This window comes from Dasypus novemcinctus, chromosome 25, assembly GCF_030445035.2.
Source record: "Dasypus novemcinctus isolate mDasNov1 chromosome 25, mDasNov1.1.hap2, whole genome shotgun sequence".
NCBI classification, from domain to species: Eukaryota; Metazoa; Chordata; class Mammalia; order Cingulata; family Dasypodidae; genus Dasypus; species Dasypus novemcinctus.
Window position 1 is genome coordinate 26,669,537 of NC_080697.1, and position 24,764 is coordinate 26,694,300.

General features: G+C 34.8%; 1 protein-coding gene across 1 annotated transcript in view; it reads right to left on the reverse strand.

The window, feature by feature from the left end:
- ADAM7 (ADAM metallopeptidase domain 7) overlaps positions 1-24,764 on the reverse strand; it is a 48,313-nt gene that overhangs the window by 12,952 nt on the left and 10,597 nt on the right. Inside the window, exons 4-14 of the mRNA XM_004459519.3 lie at positions 19,926-20,004; positions 18,483-18,559; positions 17,348-17,540; positions 16,021-16,074; positions 13,026-13,097; positions 7,492-7,661; positions 6,312-6,396; positions 4,721-4,851; positions 2,841-3,015; positions 1,297-1,386; positions 104-299 (exon numbers count right to left, since the gene is read on the reverse strand). Of these exons, the coding sequence (XP_004459576.3) occupies positions 104-299; positions 1,297-1,386; positions 2,841-3,015; positions 4,721-4,851; positions 6,312-6,396; positions 7,492-7,661; positions 13,026-13,097; positions 16,021-16,074; positions 17,348-17,540; positions 18,483-18,559; positions 19,926-20,004 (1,322 nt within the window). The remainder of the gene's footprint in view (positions 1-103; positions 300-1,296; positions 1,387-2,840; positions 3,016-4,720; positions 4,852-6,311; positions 6,397-7,491; positions 7,662-13,025; positions 13,098-16,020; positions 16,075-17,347; positions 17,541-18,482; positions 18,560-19,925; positions 20,005-24,764) is intronic.

Here is a 24,764-nt window from a genome sequence, read left to right on the forward strand (position 1 = left end):
TCAGTAATAGCTTTGAAGCATTACCTCTAATCTTGCCCCCAAATTCCTAAGGACAATAAAAGGCTATTATCTTTATCACTCATTCACTATGATTGCCTCTCACCATCATCAAACAGTTCAGAGCACTGATCATCTCTGGTGGGACATTTCCCCATGAAACAGTAGCCTTCTGCGTTCTTACAAGGAAATCCATTTACTTGGAATTGGTCCTTAGGACATCTAGGGGAGTGGCCGGAACATACTTCAGGGAAATCACATTCATTTTGTGCTGGTCTGCACATGGACCCTGCTTTTTTCATCTGTTGAGGAAAAATGAAGAGACTGAACCTTGGATGCATTTAAGTAGGCAAAGTTCAGGTTGTTATCGAGAAAAGACTTGAAGTATGGATCATAACTTCCTTCTTTATTCAGCTTAGAAGTACTGCCATTCTTTAAATGCTTTGGCTTGTATGTACTTTTAGGAATGGCTAGATGGTGTTTTTAAAAATGTGTGTCTTCAAACAGCCCTGGGTTAAATTGGAATAGACATAAAATAGAGAAATAGATATTCTCCTTTATCTTGACTTTTCTTCATTCCTTGCTCCAGTATACTCTCTCCCTCCTCACCCCCTACAAAACTGGGAACTGCTGACTATAGTGTAAAGTTTCCAATCCTAAGAAAGCAGCTGTCTCCCGAATAACTGCAAAAATATCATGGCCCTTATTGCTGCTGGGAAATGCATTGAGACATTCTCTCCTTCAGCCATTCAATACACATTTTATTGTGCTGGGGTCTGGAGAGATTTACAGATGAATAAGACATGCTTCTTTTCCTTTGTGAGTTCACATTACAGTGGGGGTAAAAAGAAGTGTCAATAAAACTTTGGCCAGAGTCATTTAGGTATCTGTTCATCTTCCCTAGGATGATTTCCCCCACCTACTAGCCTCTATCAGCTTGCGATCCCCAATAATCCCTCTCCATTCTAGCTCACTGCTGTTTGAATATCATTTTTCCTCCCTGCTGAGGTTACATAGGTTAAGAATGTTTTACAAAGGAGCAGAATGGTGCTGGTCAGGTGATTTCACTCTTGAAAGACCAAGCATTGCTCACCAGCTTCTCCACTCCCCAAAACACAGCACTTCACAATCAGTGCTCAGAAGTTGGGAGCATCTCAGAAGACACTCTCTTGGGTGTTTCAAAGACTGACACAACTCGGGGAATAGTTGCGTAGGATCCAGTGGTCAGAGAACTCTTTAGTCCTGCATACACTTAACAAACTGAAAGCAGAGAAACTCCATCATGGCAAAGGATCTTACCTGACAAGATTCGCAACATTCTCCTTCTGCACAAGTAAATCCTGGCTTCAACATACATTTGTCTGCATCACAGCAATAATTAGTGCACTCCTTGGCAATAATAATAATAATAAAAACAAAGATAAGAAGTTAGTTTGTAGTTTGACTTCTTTTTGAACAGTTCGCTGTGTTTTTGTATAATCAAGCATTACTTGCTCTAGAAGTTAAATATAAACGCATATGCACGATCTTTGGCTATGCTATATATAATAAGGCTACTGTTTGGGACTTTTTGTGTTTTCTGCCATCGAGGCTCTCACTATTCCACAGCTAATGAATTCTCATTAGCAGAGTTAGGGAGTCCGAAGTTTGTGACTTTCCATTCGAAGGGTACTGCTGCTTCTCTATGCAAAGGTTTGATGTGAAATAATATAACTTCTGAAGATCTGACTTTAACTTTTAAGAGCTCAAGTATTTGGATCTGGAACTTTCATTTTTTTAATACATCACTGACTAAATACTGCAGTCTGGTCACTTAGGTACTATCTGCTCTAACAAAATTAAAACTGCAAAGAAAATTGTCAGTCTGTTCAGGTAAGATACCTTGTATATTAGAATGGAATTGTAGAAACACACTAAAGCACGCATATGGACAAAAGGCTAAGTGTCCAAAATTGCATTTATTTAATCTGAGACATTTAAAGACTAGATCTTGTAACTCCTGAAAATGTTACTGTCTTTATTTGAACCTTCTTATCACCACAGGGATCCTGATCATGGAGTTTCTTAATCAGCATCCTATTAGATATCTTTAGGATTATGCAGGGTCTAAAGGGTGGATTTGAAAAATATGGTCTTAGGGCCAGCAGCAAATCTTGGCGTTTACTTGGAATGTAGGATCTCTGCCCTACCCAGACCTATTAAATCAGAATCCACATTTAACAACATCCCTAGGTAAGTAAATGAGCATTATAATTTGAGTTCTGTTTTCTAAGAATCATACCAAATGATAAGCTGTTGAAAGTCGTTTTTATCTTGGAGAAAAACAGATTAAAAATCACCTTAAAATTTGCCTCAAAGGCTTATTCTAAATGTTCCAGAGATCAAGACTGCAATGAATATGTGAAAGCTTAGAAGGTTTCAGCTCTATTAGGAAAGAATTTCCAAATAACTTGAGCTGTCCAATTGGGATATAGACTAGCCTCATTAAGTCCTGAGTGAAACTTCAAAGGCTGACTGAAAGATTTTTGTGGAAAAGATTCCTACTAGGCATATGAGATTAGAATTAATGAAACCCATGGGCCCTTCTCACTAGAAGAGCCAATTAATATATAAACCAGGCAAATGTGATGCTGCCGATCTCCCACAAGATCATTATATGTGACCCATGCCTTAGTTAATTGCCTTGCAATGAGGTTACACCAACAGCTTGCTGCCAAATGGGAAAAAAATGTAGTTTTTAAAGCTTTACAAGAAATACCAAGACTGATTAATGACTACATTTCTGTCTGTGTTCTAGCTGAACGCAAAATTTGTAATTTAAAGACAGCATCATTTGCAAATACCTGAGCAGAGCCACAATCACACTCTTCTCCCTCATCCAAATTCTTGTCTCCACAATGTGGGTTATCAGTTAATGTCTCAGAAAATGGAATATTGAGCAGGCATGTTGGCTTATAGTCCTTCAGGTATTGAAAGTATTGGATTCTGTTGCATTTACTGAATTTTAGTGCAGGAATGCTAGAGATAGGATGAGTTAAAAACAAGGATTAATAATATTAATGCATAGTAGAGCAACTGTGAAAGTTTTATGAAGAATTGAGAAATAACTATTATAAATGATGACCTCTGAGAGTCAATTTACTTCTCTTACTCTTGCTGCACTTATTCTTGCCTTTACTAGTACTGTTACAGCAGAGCAATAACTGGGGCTCTTTATTTTATTAAATGTCTTATTGAAACAGAACCAGCACATGCTCTTTTAGTGAAAATATTCTGGCCAAATATCCTCTAGCAAACACTTTCTGAAACCACTGTTTAGATTGATTGTCTGTGTTTTCTGCTCCTATATTCTCTTTTATTTGTCTTTCTTGAGATAACCTATAAACTTGTATTTATCACCCTGCAAGAGTATAGACTTCTCCAGGTAGGGACTGTATTAGGTTCAACTTCTTAAAAAAGTCAACACTAATTACAACACAACCTGGCAGAGAGTAGGTCTCTGTAAAAATTTTTGAACCCAACTATTTATTTAATGATGTCTTACACATCACAGGAATGTGATTCACTTGTTTTCTAACTGAAATTCACGACCCTTCCAATTTCCTTTAGTTTTGATTCTCTTACCTTCATTATTGACAAAATGATTGAATACATAGTATTAATTACATTAGATTGGTATATAAAATTAGATATCAGTTTAAGTTCTTACTCTGTGCTGGTCACTTACAGTAGATATTTGAACTAATTTATCTCATTTGATTGATATATGGAAACTGATCATCAACAGACACTCTGCTTCTGTATACAATGCACAACATTCAACCCTCTGTGAATGGGTACAAAGATGTAAAAGACTTAGGATCTGATCACAAGATACTTCACAGTATATGGGGGAATTCTGGGCATTCATTTATTCTATAACTTTTATGGATTACCTAATATGTGCCTGGGACTTTTCTAGGCAATGGTGATATAACAGTGAACAAAACAAACAAAATCTCTGATCTCAAGGATCTTGTATTCTAAAGGGAAAGGAAAATAACAAACAAGGTAAAAAGTGAAACATATTATATGTTAGATAGTGATAAACCCTAAGGAGAAAAATAAATGGAAGGGATGGTAGTAGTGGTGGTGGGAGTTGGAAAGTGCCAGGATATATGTATTGTGGGAAGGATTGTAAAGTTGGATCAGGTAACCAGGGAAGACCTGGCTAAGAAGGTCTGAGATGTAAAGATATGAAGGAAGAAATTATAACTTATGCTTATGGCAAAGATAACAAAACAGGGCACATGGAATGTAATCTTCCTCTAAGTGCCTTGGTATGGATATTACTAATTGGTAACAATGTCCTTTTCTATATTCCCAGGTAGGTGGAGTGTTAGAATTTCTCTCATCAAGTCATTGCTGAGAGGCAATACCAATTTGACAAGATTAGCCCCTAAAAGAGAATTCCTTGCTTTCTTTCCATGTTTTGTCTTTTTTTGTTTGTTTGTTTTGGAGGTTGTTTTTTATACTGGAGGTTGAACTTGGGACTTTATACATGGGAAGGAGGCACTTAAATTACTGAACTATACCTTCTCCCCATGCCTAGTTTTATAATGAAACTTCTGTGGTATATTAGGAAAAAATTCTATAGAATAACAAAAAATCCCTACAACAGGGAATTTTACTCAAAGCTACTCCCAAAATATTTAAAGGTATTCTCTAAATTGTTAAACCTTACCTTCCACTGCTATCCATCACACATCTTTCAAAGGTACAGGTGCATGGGAAATTGTTATGCTGCATCCCAAGGCTATGCCCCAACTGGTGTGCCATTCTGTTTGCAACTATATTTATGTCAGGCAAGAGATCCTGATACAAAAAATACATGCATCAGAAATTTCTAAAAGACTGCACAATATAATATATATGCTTTAAACTAGTGGTTGAGAGACCAGGGTTCTAGTTACTGGTTAACTAGGAGCTAACTAAGAGATCTTGAACTTAGCTACCTCCCTTCCCTGTACCTGTTTCTTTAATTATATAATGAGGTTGGACAAATGACCTTTTAAGTGTTTGTAGGTCTGAACATTTTGAAATTCTATTTTGTGGCACAATTACAATAATTGTTAGATTTATATAGACTCATTCTTAAAAATATCTAAAATTACTAACTAATATCCTACATGAAAATAAATATTGAGCCTTTTTCTCTGTACTAATTATTCAAAGGGAACAAAATTTTAAATAATCCTGGTTCTTGTTTTCAATTTGTAGTGCCACATTTTACAATTATGTTATGCAATAATGGAGAGGAATTTTTTTATTATGGGGAAATCTTAAAGGTAAGAAAGGTAAAATCCATGGCAGAGTTGGTTTTTATCTTGGTTTGTACTTTTATTTTATGTTTTAACCTCTATATTAATGAAACAATTTTAATTTCTAAAGAGGGGTAAGGCATCAGGTTACCATAAAGATAAGACACCCTAATTGATCATTTGATCTTACTCTTATGAAATTTAAAATGTGTCCTAACTGCTTATATTACCACAATCAGAGTAGTAACAACCTATTTTAGATTAGATTGACTCCATTATGCTCCATTATGCTCAACTGACCTTACTGAAATAGAATAGGCAAAGTCATAGGCATAGAAAGAACCAAAAAATCTACCAGCCATGCAGTTATTTTAATAAGTACTAGCTTCTTAAGCTCGAGGACTTAAGGATGCTGAGCTGGATACACAGTAACAACTAGGCAGAGCTCCTAAGGGAAATAAATCCAAACCTTGAGGCTTTCAAGGATCTTTCAGATAGGGTTGCTTGGACAGCACTTGCGAGAAGCTTAGAGATTTGGGATAGGATCAGATAAACAAGAGGTGGCAACAATTTGTAGGTCTGATGCTCTCTGAAAATGAACTGCAAGGTTGTCTTGATATGATATATTAAGTTGTTTATGCACTTTCAAAAGAGTAAAAGAATAATTATCCTCATTTGCTCAATTAGCCATCAAGTTTCATGTATATTACATTCCTGATAAAAAACTACATTTAATGTGCAAAAGAACTTTCCTAATCTTTATCTATTAATCTGTATATGATGTTCTTTTAAACTAAACAACACTGGTGGACGTTCATTACTCATTTGCTTTTAGGAAACATTTATTTTTCCTATTTAATAAAGGAAACATGACTGTCGCTTTGCAGCATATCATAGTGGTGAATATATGATAAAAATGCAAACATGGTCTCTTTCAATAGGACACAGGAAATAACAGAGATTTAATTCAAAATTTTTGATTAAGTAACATAAAATAAATAAAACATAGCTCACCTTAACAACACTAGAGGAGTAATAGGGCAGGCACATAGCCCTTGGATAAGAAGTTCCTTGTGCATGTGTGTAGAGCCACTTCCCACTGTAAACAAGATGCAAATACATCCTTCAACCTGAGTTAGTAGTTTAATTAATATAAAGACAGGGTTGCAGTGAACGACCATAATGCTAATGACTGGATTGGGTGTTGGCGAAAGTGCCTTCATTTATCTAGATTTCTGGTACTGAGGATGACCTTAGCTGACAATGAAAAATGGGTTCATTTATAAGCCTGTGGTATATTGCTTGCATCGAAAGGGATGATGTAATTTTAGGATGAAAACATAAAAAGCTTTCTAAAAATAATAATAATATTAGAGTCTACTCTGAACTCAGCTCTGCTTAAAACATTGTAAAAGGCAAAACAAAAACAAAAACAAACAAAAGAGCCATCAAGAAAACATGACTATATCTCGATTACCTAAAGACAAGATGTCAATGTGGGAGTCAAATTTGGTTTGCTTTCAAAGGAGAACATTTAGAGTTGGACCATGTTAAAGAGAGCTGATCACAGGCTGGGTGACCACAATTAGAAAATTATAAAGAGGCTAGATGACCTGTTTCAGCCCTTAAATATTTTGATCAACAAGTTAAGATCTATTTCTTTTATATTGAAATGTTTTTAAGTCTCAATATTTCACTCTTTCACTCAAGAAGCTTAAAGCTATGGTAGAGTTTAATTAATCAGATTAGTTATCTGTCAACTTGGCTAGTCAAGAAGAAGCTCTTGAATTATGAGGCATAGCTTAGGCACACTGGGCTGAGAGGAAATGTCCAGAGTGTGAGGTTATTTCCCAGAAAGGTAGACTTTGGTGGAACATTAGAGCACTACGGTCTGGAATAGCATTTCATGGGAAAGTGATGAGATCACTGACTGATAAGTGAAGTAAATATTATAGATTCTAAAAGTATTTCACTTACTCATTAACATTCTTAACCCAGGAATATGAATATATAGATTTTTCCTTTTGAGTATTATACAATATTAGAAAGAAAAAAATTTAGTGTGTTTATAAATTTTCTATATACCTAGACATAATATTTTGCCCCAGTCATCTATTCAAAATCTAGTTGATTTAAAAATTTGTTTTTTAAATAATTTGCCCAAGTTGTACAGGAAAATAGAGTAGGCCCATACCTGAGTAACAGAGCATGATCAAATTTCTTCCTTTTTTTAAGGAGTGTTTCTTGCCAAGCTGAAAAATGCAATAATGTAGTTTCTATGTCTGAATCTATTTCTATTTTATCTCCATTTGTCCAAAGTTCAAGGCCAACCAATGTCACATGAATGTTCAAGGTTTTATAAATCTGTCCAAGGAAGAAATCGTTTTCCACGATCAGGTTTCTAGAAGAATCCTTCATCACTACTACACTTTTTACATTAAAAATAAACAAATAATTTAACTTGTGAGGTACATAAGCAAAAAGTGCAGGCCTCATTTTACAAAAAGTTTTATTGAAACAGCAGAACACAGGGGACTCACCAAGAACAATGGGTGAGTTGCCATGGCCAACAAAGAAACTTGACTGAAAAGGTCTGATTTCTGAGGCATCATTTTAAGCTATCCAGACACTGGATGCAGAAATAATTGATTTATCTAAGGATACACCTGGCCTGGAAAGGTTAACTTATTTACAGTGGCACACAGTGGAATACATGTTCTTTATTTGTTTATCTACTTTAGGTCATGAGTTAATTTAGTGGGATGTTAGATGGTATTGGTTTTCAAAACCTCAACTTAACTTCTGTAGCTGTTCTCCATGTTTGATATCTAGGATTACTTTTTTTTTGTTCAAGAAATTGTTCAAAGCAGGCAGAAATAGTTGCAGCCTATAAATCTTTTCACTCCAATTCTCATATGCTTTTGTAAACACTTAGTTGATAATAGCTTGATGCCAGGATAAAAAAGACATAAATTAGGCAATTATTATGAGAATTTTGAGACAAAGGGCTATGTCATAACAATTTTATATTCCATGTCAGCCAGTACAAAGTAAATTGAAAGCATTAGTGAATGATAAACTATGAACATCTAAATTGAGAACAGAAATAGAAAGGCCACTCATGCTAATAGAGTATATAACTGGTTATTAAGAAGTTTAATGGGCGGTGGACTTGGCCCAGTGGTTAGGGCGTCCGTCTACCACATGGGAGGTCCGCAGTTCAAACCCCGGGCCTCCTTGTCCCGTGTGGAGCTGGCCCCTGTGCAGTGCTGATGCGTGCGAGGAGTGCTGTGCCACACAGGGGTGTCCCCCACATAGGGGAGCCCCACGCGCAAGGAGTGTGCCCCGTACCCAGCATGAAAAAAAGTGCAGCCTGCCCAGGAATGGTGCCGCACACATGGAGAGCTGACACAACAAGATGACGCAACAAAAAGAAACACAGATTCCCGTGCTGCTGACAACAGAAGTGGATGAAGAAGACGCAGCAAACAGACTCAGAGAACAGACAACCGGGGTGGGGGGGGAGGGGCGAGAAATAAATAAATAAATAAATAAATAAATAAATAAATAAATAAATCTTAAAAAAAAAAAGAGGTTAAATGCTCACTTATTTCTATTATGATACCCTTACATTGATTTGTCATTTTTCCTAATCAGCCGAAAAGAAATACACTGAATTTTATGTGTCAACAACAACCCAGGAAAATCATTTCATAACTAGGCTTCTTCTAACCTCTCATTAAGTTAGTTCTGATCTTTCATCAAATCATGATCTCAAATCCACAATAGGGCCTGCAGTTTCCAGTCTCTTTCCTCTTGGCCCTGATCTTATCATGGTATAAACTTGTATAAGTTGGTTCTTGCAGAGCAAGAAATAGACTGCCATGTTGTGAGAGGGCCTATGAGAAAGAAACATGACAAGGAATTATATGGGCCTCTAGGAACAAAGACAACTCCAGCAAATCGAGAGCAAGAACCAGATGGAATTGAATCCAGCCAACAATCTGAATAAGCTTGGAAGAAGACAGTAAGCAGCTGAGATCCCAGTTGCAATTTCATTCTTATGAGACTGTGAGCAGGAAACCCAGCCATGCCATGCATGCCCAGACTTCAGATCTACAGAAACTATGAGATAACAGGTGTTTTTTATACTGAAAAGTTTGTGATAATTTGTTATGTTGCAATAGATCACTAACATAATTAGAAGCATGCTTGAGGAGAAATTTTAGCAAAGAGATGAAAACTATAGACATGAATAGAAATGCTAGAAAAATGATACATAATAACAGAGATAGATAATGTCTTTGAATACTAGCAACTGAATCCAAAAACATATAAAAAATATTATACATCACAAGCAAGTAGGATTTATTCCAAGAATGCAAGGGTGGTTAAATATATGAAAATAAGTCGATGTATAACACCACACAAATAGAATGTATAACAACAAAAAAGCATGATTATCTCAATATAAGCAAAAAAGGCATTTGACAAAATCCAGCGTCTTTTATTGACAAAAACATGCAGAAAACTAGCAATAGATAGTTTCTGAACATGATGAAGTCCATTAAAACCCAAGACTGACATCACACTTAATGGTGAAATACTGAAAGCTTCCCCCTAGGATCAGGAAGAATCATGACTGCTATTCACTACTGTACTAGACATATAGCCAGTGCAATTAAGCACAAAAAGAAATAAAAGGCATTCACATTAGAAAAGAAGAAGTATGTCAACACAAGTATCCCAGAGTTAGATAACCCAGATTCAATGCAGTCCATTTTAAAATTTCAGTGGACTTTTTTGCAGGAGTGGAACAGGTGATTCTCAGATTTATATGGAACTGCCAGAAGTCCCAAATAGCCAAACTAACTTTTAAAAAGAAGAAACCTGGAGAACTCACACTTCCCAATTTTAAAGTGACTACAAAGCTATTGGCATAGGGATAGACAAACAGGCCGATGTAATAGAATTGGAAGTCTAATTCAATTTTTTACAAGATGCTAAGTCTATATAATGGGGAAAGTATAGTATCTTTAACACATGATGCTGGGAAAGCTGGATAGTCATGCAAAAGAATGAAGTTGAATCCCTACATCACACCATACACAAAATTAATTCAAACTTAATCAAGGATCTCCTGCTCATAAAAATTCCATATAATTTATGTTCATACTCCACCTTCAAGAAGGGGTCACATAAATCCTCACTCCTAACATGTGGGCTGTGCACAGTAACTTCCTTCCAAAGAGTACTGTATAGAAAGGACTAAAATGAATAACTTCCTAATGAAGAAGCCTGAAAAACATTGATCATCCAGGAGATCAAGGTCTGTGTCAACAATGATAAATAATATTAATTGTATACACCCTTTTATTATGTGTTTAAAATTGCACTTGACCTCTGTAGTTTTCTCCCCAAATCCTGTAACTCCAGTCTAATCATGATCAAAACATCAGGCAAGGTCCGATAAAAGTGTATCCAATAAAATATCTGACCTCCTCAAAATTCTCCAAGTCATTAAAAACAAGGAAAACTTAAGAATCTCTTACAGCCAAGACATTCTTAAGGAGGTAGGACAACTGTATGTAATGTTCATATCATGAATGGGATCTTGGAATAGAAAAGGAGCATTAGGTAAAAACTAAGGAAATATTTTAAAGTATGGATTTTAATTAATAACAATGTACCAATATTGGTTCATTAATAGTTACAAATATATAAAAGTAAGATGTTAATGATAGGGGCAATCTGCTTAGGGTACAAGAAAACTCTCTGTACTATCTTCTCAATTTTTCTGTAAATATAAAACTGCTCTAAACAATAAAGCCTGTTTTTAAAAATGAAGGACAATATAAACAGCAAAGTTGGGTGGAACACATTGGAGTACACTGTTATAGGGTCTACTACTACTATTATTATTATTAAAAGAGGTAAAAATAATACTCCAAAAGAGGAGATAAAATGGAATCATAAAAAATACCCAATCCAAAAGTAGGCAGAAAAAGGATAAAAGGAACAGAGAACATATAGAATAAGTAGCAAATGACTAGTAAAATGATAATTTTAATCAAACCATATCGATAAGTATATTAAATTGATAAAGATACCAATTAAACAACAGAAATTATCAAACTAGATAAAAATTCAATCCCTAAGAAATCCATTTTAAAGAAAAAGAAATAGACAGATTAAAAGTAAAATGGTAGCAGAGGAGACATAGGTCAGTGGTTGAAGTGTGCCTGCTCTGCATCTATCAGGTCTCAATACAAAAAAAAAAAAAAAAAAGAGAAGAAAAAGTAAAATCATAGCAGAAGATATACCATGAAAACACTAATCTAATGGAAACTGGAGTGGCTCTATTAATATCACACAAAGAATAATTTCCAGGGTAAAGAAAGATATTACATAATGGTAAAAATATCAGTTTACCAAGAAGACATATCAATCCTAAATGAGTTTTCATCTAACAAATAACTTCAAAATACATGAAGCAGAAACTGGTAACATGGAGAGGAGAAATAGACAAATCCATGATTGTAACTGATATTTCAACATTTTTCTATCAGTGATGGTTAGAACAGTAGACAGAAAATCAGTAGAGATGTAGAAGACCTGAAAAACACTGTCAACGAACTTGCCATAATTGACATTTATAGGATACTCCACCCAACAGCAGAATACGTTTATTTCTTTTTTTCAAGTACACATGAATACTCAGCATGACTGACCAAATTCTGGGCCATGAAACAAACCTTAATAAATTTAAAATAACTGAAATCAAACAAAACATATTCTTTAAGTCTAATGGAATAAAAATTTTAAAATCAGTAACATATAGATGTGAAAAATTCACAAATATTTGGAAATTAAATAACACACATATATTAATCATGAATCAAAGAGGAACTCCCAAGGGGCATTAGAAATATTTTCAAACGAATTGAATGAAAATTGATACAAAACATATCAACAAATTTGAGAACCAGTTAAAGAAGCAGACACTTTATGAACCTGCATTCCCACTCCTTAGGTATTTATACAAAATGAATGAAAATTTGTTCAGACATAAAACTGTATAAAATGTTAAAGCGGTTGTATTCATAATAGTAAAAAATGAGAAACAGACCAAATGTCTTTCAACCAATGAATGAATGAATACTGACTGCATCTTTTTCTTGGGGCCTTTTTAACCTAATAATAGAACTGGGATAACTTAGAAGGAGTAAGCATAAGAAAGATATGTACAATTAACAATATTGTTTTTTTGAAGAGTTACAGTGCTTTTGTTTCAGACAAATTAATCATTTTAGTGATTTTACTCAACTATTAACCCTGAATTCTGTGCCAAAATATGAGCAATAAAGGCTTGAATGCCTTTTTTGTCATGCAAGGTCATGAAGGAGTGATTTAAAGTAAAGGGAATTGATTTATACATGATTGGTTTTCAAATTACTTGTACATTTTTAAAATAAATTTTGTTATTAGAGACCAATATTTGACACTTATTTAAATTTAAATATTAGATGTACTTAAGGAAAAAACAGAATTATGATTCATTTGTTGCCATGAATGTCTTCAATGGATTTTTCCTAATTTGTGTATTTGGTGAATTTTTGTTGATTGGGCTGTCTTAATATCAGAGATACCACAAAAAACCAACAGGTCTACCCTAACAGTTTCTCTCCATTTGCATTTTTAGCTTGATTCACACTACATCAGACTTACCATGTTGACAAAATTGACCATTCCCCAAATTCGGTCCCTTAGTTTACTGTGAGGATGACTATTCCTGCGGTACTGGAAATATGAACATCAGATCAAAATTCATTAATAACAGGAATTGAATGCAAAGTAAAAAAACAAGTCATCTATTATGAAATACTTTGATGAGAAAATTCATTGACATAATGACAAATGCGGTGCTCTAGTCAACTGAGATAAATTTTTGATATTCAATAACTAGATACAGCAGTTTCTAAGACATGCTTAGGCTTTGCACTACTTGAAGTTTCTTTTCTTCCAACTTTGCTTGCCCCTGTTTTATATTATATTACCTTAATTTGTTAAACAAACTGAGGTCTTCTTTAGAGTCCGTTTTCATTATGTCAATGAAATAAAACTTAACTTTCCACAGCAAGTCCTTTATTGTTATGGCTTTGATATAGTAAAATTTTAAAAAAATTATATGATACTTTTCCTTCTTATTTCTTTCTATTTCTTTTCTAGCTAAGTAACAGTTAAATTTTTGCAAATGATTTTTGTACTTAAAAAAATTATCTATGTTGATGTTGGGGGTGCATGGTTTTCTATCATTTGATTAGACCAAACTTATATTTATGTTGCTCAAATCCCTATTTTTGCTGAATTTTTTCTGATTGAGTTAAAATTGTCTGATAGCAGGAAGTTAAAAAAATAAAATAACTATATTATTTTTGTTATACAGAATATACGTATTTTTGGGATATTCTAGTGAAATGCTCTTTTATAATTAATTATTTACAATAATTAATACCCTTTAATAATTTTTTAAATCCTAAATTCTATTTTGTATGATATTAAAGTTATGATACCTGCTTTCTTGGGGATAATAACTGCCCTACAATCTTACTTTTCAGTCCATTTACAGATTTAGGTGTGTTTCTTTTAATACCATATAGCTTGATTTTGTATTATATCCAGTTTTAAAACTCTTTCTTCTAGAAGGTGGATGTAGTCATTTTATTTACTCGGGTCATTGACATATTTAGTATGACCTCTACATATTATTTTCTATTTTTAATTTTCTCTTTTTTAATATTTGTTTAACCTTTCTGACTGTCCATTGGCTTGGTCTTGTTTTCTTTATACCTTTATGCCCCTGTATTCTTTTGGGAGAGGTACATTCTAATTGCTCCCTTTTGATGGTTGCAGTTAAAATGCTAACAATGTTACCAAATTAACAAGATTAAAATGGTAAATATCTTTACATTCCTACATTCCATAAGCACTCTTTAAGTATGATTTTTGTCCTCCATATCCCTCTTATATACTTGCCTAATATCTTAGTTCTAAAGTGGTTTCAAAATTATTTTCTATTAGCTTTTTCAATATATTATTCTAAACATATGTAAATATCTCTCATTGCTTGCAAAATGTATGATTTCAGTTTAGTAATGATTCATTTATAGATAATCTATTAATATCTCTTCTTTAGTGTTTATTTTTAAAAAGTTTTTCCTTTATTTTTGATATTCAGAAATTTCACTACAAAATTATCTGATTGGTTTTATTATTCCTTTATTTCTGGAAAATTCTCAAGAATTGTCTCTCAAATTTTCTCTCTAATCCAAGCACCCACATTCCCCTTTTTTTTCCTAAAGGTTTTTTTTTTTTAAATTTATTTCTCTCCCCTCCCTCATCATTTTGTATTCACTGTCTGCTCTTTGTGTTCATTGTGTGCTTGTCTTCCTTTTAGGAGGCACCAGGAACCGAACCTGGAAACTTCCATGTAGTAGGGAGGCACCCAATGGCTCAAGCCACCTCCACTCCCAACCCATTTCCTTTCTATGAACTTCTTTGTTTTACATTTCATGTCTCTGATTTTTTTTCATATTTTTCAACTCTATATATCGGTGCTCCATATATGGTGATCTCCCCAACTAAATATCTTATCATCTGTGGGTAATCTTCTGTTTAATTCTTTCAAGAATATTTATGCATAAATTTTTTATCCTATAGATGTTAAATTAGATATTATTTCATGCACATCCATTCTTCTATTTCAGTTTTTTCTAGTTCTTTCTTTGTAATTTCTATTCCTTTTTATATCTTTAATGATGTTAAACATACACTTTTATTTTCTAGAAGAATCTGAAATATCATTGGATGATTTCTAACAATTGAAGAGCTTATGATCCTTTCCCTTATGTTTGTTGACAATGCTGCATATGATTCATTTTATCTTGGATTGTTGAAAGTATCCTTATAGGCCATTTTTTTACTTGAACCCTAGCAATTTCCCTGGTCTCTAATCAGTTTTTATGTTCAAGGGTTTACTTGACATTTCTTCATCTCAAGAAAAATATAAAATCATGTGCCACATCTGTGCATGACCCAGGCTTAGGATTTTTATTTTCCCTTGGGTAATATTTTCCCTGACCATGGCTATAGGAGACCAGAAAATATCCCTACTCTTTTGCAAGTTTCAGTGGCTAGGCCTTTTCTAGTTCCTTTTTCAGAGATGGCGCAGCCCTTCATGGCTCTGGGCATTAAGTAGAGGATGCATTTCCAAATCTCAGCCTTGTGGAAGTTTGAGGTCCTTTCTTTTGTTCCTAAAGAGGTTTGTTTTCCCAAATCCCAAGCAACCATATCTGTATTCTCTATAATGTGGGCTGCCAAACCTTTGGCTTTTATTTACTATTATGGCAGATTTTCTGCTTCAAATTTACATGGAGACTTCCTCTGCTTTCTTCTGAGCTCTGCAATAAATTATACACATTTTAATGTTTTCATTTATTTTGTTTAGCATTTCTATATGTTTGTAATGGGAGGATTCTATCATGGCTTGGTCTGCTATATCACCAAAGGACCCTCTAGTCTCTTAAATAAGTCTGTTTTGGGAAGCTGAAAATAGAGCCCTGAGTTCAGAACTCAACTCTGATTAGAATACTTGGCTCTCTTAGAATCACAAAAATATTTTAATAAGGATGAATATGGAATAAAGTGTTTTTCTGAAACTTACCACATTATCATCAGCAACAAGGAACAGTTCGACATATTTTTCTCTATGAATACTCTGGAAATTTATGGAAAATTTCATGAAGTATGGTTAACATTTCTCATTTTCAAACATTTTAAAATCTTTTTATTATTGTTTACTAGAGAAGAGAAGTTGTGGGCTTACAGAACAATCAAGCATAACATCCAGGAGTCCCATATACCACCCTCTTATTATCTAATAATTCTATAAATTTATCTAAGTGAGATCTACTATATTATTAAAATATGTGACCTTTTACATCAGATTTAAATAAACCTGAGGCAACATTCCATATTTGACCATCTTTGGTTAGTCTTTCAGTCAGATAAGAGTTTTAAAGAACTATGAATCCAGTTGTCATAATTTAGTTTTTTCATTTACTAAGCAAAATGGAAGCTCAAGGTCAAAGCAGCCATCTATACCTGAGAGCTCAAACAGAAGCCTGATTACCAGGACTGACTGTACTCCTTGCACTCCTCGCCTTTCCTCCCAACCTCATACCTTCCAGTAGTCTCAATTCCAAGGTAACGTATAGATAGAGTAAAGTTGTTGATTTTTATAAAACACCAACACCAGGAAATTCTTCTGGTTTTAGCTTTTAGTGTATATGCATTGAGGTAATTAACATTCCTTGAGTATAAACCAGAGGCATACTTCACCAAGTTTTGACTTAAATCATAGGTCAGTGTTTTGTTGACTAAGCAATTCTTTTTCCATTGAATTATTCACTCAACAAACATCCACTGGCATCTGTTATGTTTCAGGCATTGTCCTCACCACAGACTGTTTCATTTTGAGGAAAATAAACACTCATGAAGACTTCAAGCTAATATCTGGGAGAGCTGTAGTTATATTTAAAAACCTAATACGCAAGAGATTCTCATTGTGCAGCCATGAAACAAGAAATTTAACTTGTCATTACCTTTGATTGTTCTTAACAATTAGAACATTTATCCTGATGAAAGGGGAGACTGTGGCTTATCATCAACATCAACTCTCAGGAAAATATCAGAAAGGCAATAACTAGGATAGGTTTTAGAATATTGCAGATTACAATCTCTCTAAAAATGCTAGCCTTTAAGAAGCTGGAAATCTATATGTAGGGTTTGAGGCACCCCCCTTCCCACCTTCCTTAAATTGATGGGACAATCTAGGATTCACTGTAGAGAATGAACACTATAAATAGAAAAAAATTGACATTTCCTATTTCAGACAATGAAGAGTCAGATGTGAAATAACAAGTTATCTGGGTTCATAATATCTTTCTCCAGATCATATGCATATGCAAATCCAGATCATAAGCACTTACTTCCATTTTGATGTCTTTTGTGGATTTAATATTATCGCTAGGAACAGCTGTCCAGGTAAAATTGTGCTCTGCACAAGAGTAATTGGCAGCATCCTGCCTCTTCGTGTTATATCTGAACACCAAATGTTCTCCCTCATCTGAGTATTTCACTGGTTCAATGAGGTACCTTTGGTCAAATATCCTGAAGAACCCCCTGTAGAAATTGAGAACACAAAGTGTTCAAGATCTATCATTAGTCCATTCTATCTTAATTAAGTTAATTTTTTCGAAAAAGGGAAATCACAAAGTCAAGACTCCATAAGCATGTAGCCAGGTGCTCTGGGTAGTACAGAAATGAGATGTTATGTTGCCTTTGACTGGATTAGAAACTAATGAGTCAATTCATCTGAAGAAGTTTGACAGTCATCTCTCTGTTTTGAAGTAGGTAGGGCAGAAATTCCCAGCCTGTAGCTATGGACACTGGGCATACCTCTACCTTATTGCAAGAAATATCTGCATTTTTTGTGTCTATCATGCATTAACTGTACACTAGATATATGAAAGTACCTGTACTAGTATGTGGTAATTTTGTCATTAAATGGGTTCTTATTCTTGAAAAGAGGGAGAACTACTCATGCCCTCTTGAAGAAAGACAAAAAAATTTTCTTGTTCTTCTGCCCCATGCCACCAAAATTTCCTTCTTCATCCTTGAGCGCAAGATCTGTGAAGAATTATAGACTTGCTTCTGATCTTTTAGTCTCCAGATACTGAAAACCTGCCTAGTTTAGTAAAAAGCTGTGACATGCTGTAGTGTAGTAGAAATCCATAGGCCTAAAAGTCAAGGGGGCTGGTTTTTGGACTCAGTTCTAATACAAGCAAATTTTATGTTCAGAAACAATTCTTTGATTTCAGAGAGCACCAGCTAGATGATTTCTAGAAGTATTTCAACTCTGAATCTCTTGACTATACACTTCAAACTTCTCTGGTTTATAAATTAATGAGACAAAGCTTCTACTCATTGCTGAAAATACACAGTAGCACTTTTCCTATTAATTTTTCTGTCTTCTGGAGTTTCTAAAAGGAAAAAAGTGAGGTGGATGTCTTTGAAAATTCACAGAAAACTCAACAAGAAAATAAAAAAAATACTTTGCATTACCTCAAACCATTACATGTGCTTATACTAGCAGCAGAATCAAATTCATGTATGATGGATCCTTGGTAAAAACAGTGATCCTAAAATGGATGAAGAAGTTATTAATATAAGTAGAAATATTGACATCTACATTTTAATATAAAAATGAATATATGACTATTTTCTGTATGGAGTATATCAGCATTTCATTCTAACAAATCATGCTTAAATTCATTCAAGCATTCCATTATTGCATTCATTCATTTGGAAATGTTAAGCATTAGAATGCTTTTTGAAATACTTATCTTTCTTGCATGATTATTTTGTGTACATCAGTATAAGGATTCTTCCCTCAAAAATTTACCAGGCTAGTAGATGAGGACACAAGCCTCAGAAATGTGATTCTTTTACTTAGAAATATTAATACAGTAATCCATCCTAATATCTCTACCAAACTAATCTTCCTGTGCTAATATTACAATTTCTCTTATTGCCTGTGAAATCAAGCCCAACCTCTTGATGATCTCTATAATTATGTTTCTCTTCCCAACCATGTCCCCTCATTCTTTTCTATTCTGTCTGTGTCAATCAATTTGGGATTTTTAAAATTCTGTACTTGGTTCTTTGCCCGTGGTGATCTCCTTAGGTAATTACTCTTCACATCATTTCCATCTGTTCAACTATAGCCTATGGGTTGCAACTTCCACAGACCTCCAACGACCTCAGACCTTCACTAGCCCATCTTTACCCTCGGCAAAATAAAATGTTAGTTATCCTCCTGTCCTATTTTACAAAGATGGCATGATGGCTTATATTTATAGACATTGACAGCTGCCTTAAATAGAGGAAATAGGTTTAAAAATAAAAGCGTAATTTAGGTAAGAGAGAATAATTTTGGCCTTAGGAGGGCTGTGGAGGGCATGATCTGGAAAGGCAAATGAGGATATATATATAGAACTGTATCCACTGAAATAATAGTAATGATAAATGAACAAAGATTCATTTAGAGAATGAAGGCAAGACCTTAGTGTTTAGGGCATCAGAAAGACTGAGCAAGGGGATGTGAATCAAATCAGGGCCAAGTAGAGAGAGGCTATTTTTTAAAAATTGTTTCATACTTTTAGGTTTTATCCATTGAGCTTGATTACAATTTCATAAACTTTTTTTGATATACTGCTTCACCCTTCACCCTGACTTAGCATTATACCCAGGGCCTAGAAGTCAGTTTATTGCTGGAAAAAAGGTCAATATGCTTCACTGAAGGTCCTATGAAGCTTTGATCAGCTGCCTTCTGTTTCAGAAGGTCTTGTTTTCTATTCTAGGATCATTAAGTTAGTATAGTAAGTGCTGGATTCATTTCTGATGTAGCACATTCTGAAGGTGCTTGTAAAGCTAGAATGGGATCTTAAATTTAACACCAGTAAATAAGATGTTCAAAGAAGAGACATAAGAAATTCCGAAAGATACCGTGATCTGAGGATGTCTGGTGATTTCCTCCCCTCTTGTGGAGTAGTATGTTTCACTGTAATTTGAGGATAGTAGCTCCCTGAAAAAGAGGTAGGATGAGAAGTCTAAAAACCTCACATATAAAACCAATTTATGATGGATGTATTTCCAGGCTGCTTTTGTATCTCAGCAAGGATGTCTTCTGCTAAAAAAAATCTATACCAAAATTGAGTCGACTTACTACCTAGATTTCTTGGTTTGATAAAAACTGTAGAAGAGACCAAAACAAATTCAGGCAATTTTTTCAAGTCATCATCTTAAAAAGAACTCAGAACAAATTGTGTCTAAGTGAAAATTTTTTGCATTAAGAGCCAAAATTAATGCAAAAATGTGTGAGATATATTCATATGTTTACACAAATGTACATATAACCTCAACAGTTATATTTTTAGATTAAAGACAAGATATATTGGTTACAGTGAATTTAGAAAATGTAGAAAAGAACAGAAAAAAAATTGTACTGTTCCCACCATCAAGAGATAATCACTGCAATTATTTCTGTATAACCCTTAATAGTATTTTCTCTGTACAAGTAAAGGAATGATGTTCTGAGTTATCATTAGAGTTATTCTGCTTCCCCACTGGGTTAGTTTCCTAGGCTGCTCCAGCAAATACCATGAAATGGGTTGGCTTAAACAATAGGACTTTATTATTAGATTAGGGCAAAAGGAATTGTGGTTTCACACCATGAATTTTAAATCATCATAATTAGGTTCAAACACATCTTTATTAATCAAAATAAGAATCATTACAATAAACATATTTTTGCCAGTAAGAAATAAGTTTGTTTATTCCTATTGCATAAATATCCATGCTTTGGGATTCTTCAAACTCTTGGAAAGCATTTTCTGCAGCCTGCTGGTTGTGGAAGCATTTTTTCCTGCAAAAAGTTGTCAGGATTCTTGAAGATGTGGTAATCAGTTGTTGAGAGGTCAGGTGAATATGGTGGATTGTCCGAAACCGGCGGGGGCGAGTCCAGGGACCTGTGGGAAGAAGCAGGGGTAGGGGCAGGGGACGAGAAAGAATGGAGACAAGACAGGATTCTGATCAAGTCTCGTTTATTAGGGGTAGGATAGGGGTATTTATAACTAGAAAGGAAGAAGGTAGTACATACTGACGACAGCGCATGTGTTGGTAACTGATTAAGTAACTAGATTTTCGGTTTTCGCGCCACACGCATGCGCAGATGGTTGTTGGGCAACGTCTGCGGAAAAACTTTCGCGCGCTTTAGGGAGTGCCCAATCGGAGCCTGGGGGAGTGGCGTAAAGAGAAATAGAAACTTAACTTACTTCAGTGAGGATGGGGGAATAGAAACCTAACTGGGTTAGTATCTAAGATGGCGTCTGGTAACAAGATGGCCGATACAATACTAGTGCCACAGGCAGCTTCCCACAGTGGATGAGGCAAAATTTTATAGCCCAATTGTTCAGCTTTTGAAGCATTGGTTGTGCAACGTGAGGTTGAGCATTATCATGGAGAAGAATTGGGCCCTTTCTACTGTCCAATGCTGGCTACAGGCATTGCAGTTTTGGTGCATCTCATGGATTTTCTGAGCATACTTCTCAGATGTAAATGTCTCACCAGGATTCTGAACGCTGTAGTGGATCATACCAGCAGCAGACCACCAAACAATGACTATGACCTTTTTTGGTGCAGTTTGGCTTTGGGAACTGCCTTGGAGCTTCTTCTCGGTACAGTCACTGAACTGGTCATCACAGGTTGTGGTATAAAATCCACTTTTCATTGCGTGTCCCAATCTGATTGAGAAATGGTTTGTTGTTGTTGTATAGAATAAGAGAAGTCGATGCTTCAAAATGACGATTTTTAAAAATTTTCAGTCCCCACTTATCAAGCTCTCTCACCTTTCCAATTTGATTCAAATGCTGAATGACTATAGAAAGGTCAATGTTGAGTTCTTCGGCAACTTCTTGTGTAGTTTAAGAGGATCAGCTTCCATCATTGCTCTCAATTGGTCATTTCAACTTCTGATGTCCAGCCACTATGCTCCTCAACTTCAAGGTTCTCGTCTCCTTTGCAAAACTTCTTTAGCCACCACTGCACTGTAATTTGTTAGCAGTCCCTGGGCCAAATGCATTGTTGATGTTGCAAGTTGTGCCCACTGCTTTATGACCCATTTTGAACTCAAATAAGAAAATTGCTTGAATTTGCTTTTTGTCTAACATCAATTCCATAGCCGAAAATAAATATAAAATTAACAGCAAGTAATTAGCAAAAACACCATAAAGCCCAAAATGCACATTAAAGTGATGTTTAACATAACCACATTTATTTAAGAATGTATGCCAACATCGAATGGCAAATTCCAACAATGTAAAACTGAAATTTACATTTGTACCAAACTTATAACTTATAAGTTTAAGAAAATGCCCAAATCAAGGTATCTTCAAAGTAATATTTTCTTCCCAAAGACTGGCTACCAGTGATCCTTGGCTCCTCTGACATATGGCAAGACACATGGCAGCACATACTAGTCTCTCTTCTCTGTTCTGGTTTTCTTTGCTTTCAGCTCCTTAGTTCTGTGGCTTTCTTTATTTGCTTTGCTTCCATTCATAAAGGACTCCAGTAATTGTGAAAGGCAAGAACTGAGCTTTTAAGTTTCCGAAGTTTAATATTGAAGAGATCGAGATAGTCTTCTATGAATAGTAGACCAAAAAAAGTGAAAAAGAAGCCAGTCTAGACTATCACCAACATGGTCAGAGAGTCTATTCTGGTAGAAAAGAAGTGTGTGGGAATGTAATGGACAGCAGGCATATGATGAAGGAAGATGTGTGGTACTTGGAACAAAGGCACAAATGGAAGGAAGTATCACATAGACAACACTGAGGTCAAAATGAAGATATTGCCTGATCTGCCCAAACAAACACTTTCTGGCACCAGGATATAGATAGGGACCTAGTCATTTCCTCCCAGACACTGATTATTCATTCAATGGCATATTATCAGTTGCTACTGAAAAGAAGTTCAGTTATTGTTCTTATTCATGCTGTCTGGTGAAGTCCTGAAAACAGTCAGGGACTGTTTTCAGAGCACACCCTTCTGTGCTCTGATATTTTACTTAACTCTAGCCAAATTATCCCATGTGGATAATATCTATTTTAACATTCTTAAGTCTCCATATAAACATTTGTATGATTTGTCCTTGTTTTTCCAAGGTGCCCTTTGGACTCCTGAGCAAGGATGATAACACCCTGGGACCTCAGGTTATATTTCTAAAGTGGCACACTTGCTGATGTTCTAAATTTCTTTCTTTTACCATTTCTTTAATTTCTAGAAAATTCTGTGATCTGGTCTTTAGTATAGTTTAACTGGCAACACATTCTTTTAACTTTCTTACATCTGAGAATGTCTTAATTTCTCCTTTATTCTTAAAGGATATTTTGTCATATATAGAATTCTTGGTGGCAATTTTTTGCTTTCAGCACATGAAAAATGCTATGTCATTTCCTTCTGGCTTTCATGGTTTCTGATTGAAAAAACCACTGTTATTCTAATTGGTTTCCACCTATGTGTCCTTCTCACTGCTTTTCAATATTTTTTGTTTCTGATTTATAAAAATTTATGATGTCAGTTAGCATGGCTTGTTTAGGTTTATCCTATTATGAGTTAGTTTTGTGTTTCTTGAATCTGTAATTTTATGGGTATTTAAAACCAAATTTGAGAATTTTTAGACATTATTTCTTTGAAATACTTTTTTAGCTCCACCCTTTTTCTCTTCTTCTGGGGACATGATGAATGTAAATTTGATATGTTATTATAGTCCCTCATGTACTGTAGGGTCCATTCATTTTTTTTCCAGTTTATTTTCTCTCTGTTTTTCAGATTATGTAATTTCTAATGTTCTGTTTTCAAGTTGACTGATTCTTTCTTCTATCCTCACCTTTCTGATGTTTAGCTCATTACTTGAGGTTTTACTTTGTTATTTTTCTCAGAATTGAATTTTCCAGTTCTAATATTTCCATTTATTTTTTCTGGTGTATTTTCCTATTTCTTTGCTGAGATTTTTTTATTCCTTTTCTAAGATTTTCTATTTTTTTCCCGTTTTTCAAACATGTTTGTAAATGTTCATAGAAGCTTTATTATGATGGCTGCATAAAAATCCCCTTGCTAGATCATTCTAATATCTCTTTCATACTGGTGTTTGCACCTGTTGATTGCCTTTTCTTATTTGGATTGAAATCTTCCTGGTTCTTCATCAGACTTGTGATTTTCAATTGAAACTCTGGGTATTTTGGGTATTGTTTTTTTATAAGACTCTGGTTCTTATTTAATATGTATGTTTTAAGAGAGTGCTTCTAACATATTCCAGTGGTTGAAGATAGGAGTAGATGGGGGGAGTGGTGCATCATTCCCATCAGGTAGAAATGGAAGTCCATGTTTTCCACTCAGCCTATATAGGAACCACCTTATAGCTTTTTGGGTGGGGAAATTCAGGCTCCTCACTAGGCTTCTATTAATAACAACCTGGCTGAGAAGGGAAAGGATACCTTCTCACTGATTCTCATGTGGCTTCAATTTACACCATTGGAGATGGTCTTATTATTGCTGAAGAGGGGTGAAAGTCCTTCCCCTCCATTGGGTCTCTGCTAACACTACTCCACTGGGGAGTTAGAAGGGGGATTGTTGCTGCTGGTTGATGGAAATTTAGGCCCCCCACATAGTCTTTGCTGGCACCAAGAGAAGAGAGGTGGCACGGATAATTTCAATTGTGAATTCTATCAACCTTCTAAAAAGAAATAACATCAATTGTATACAAATATAAAATAATTTGAGTAGAAGTTG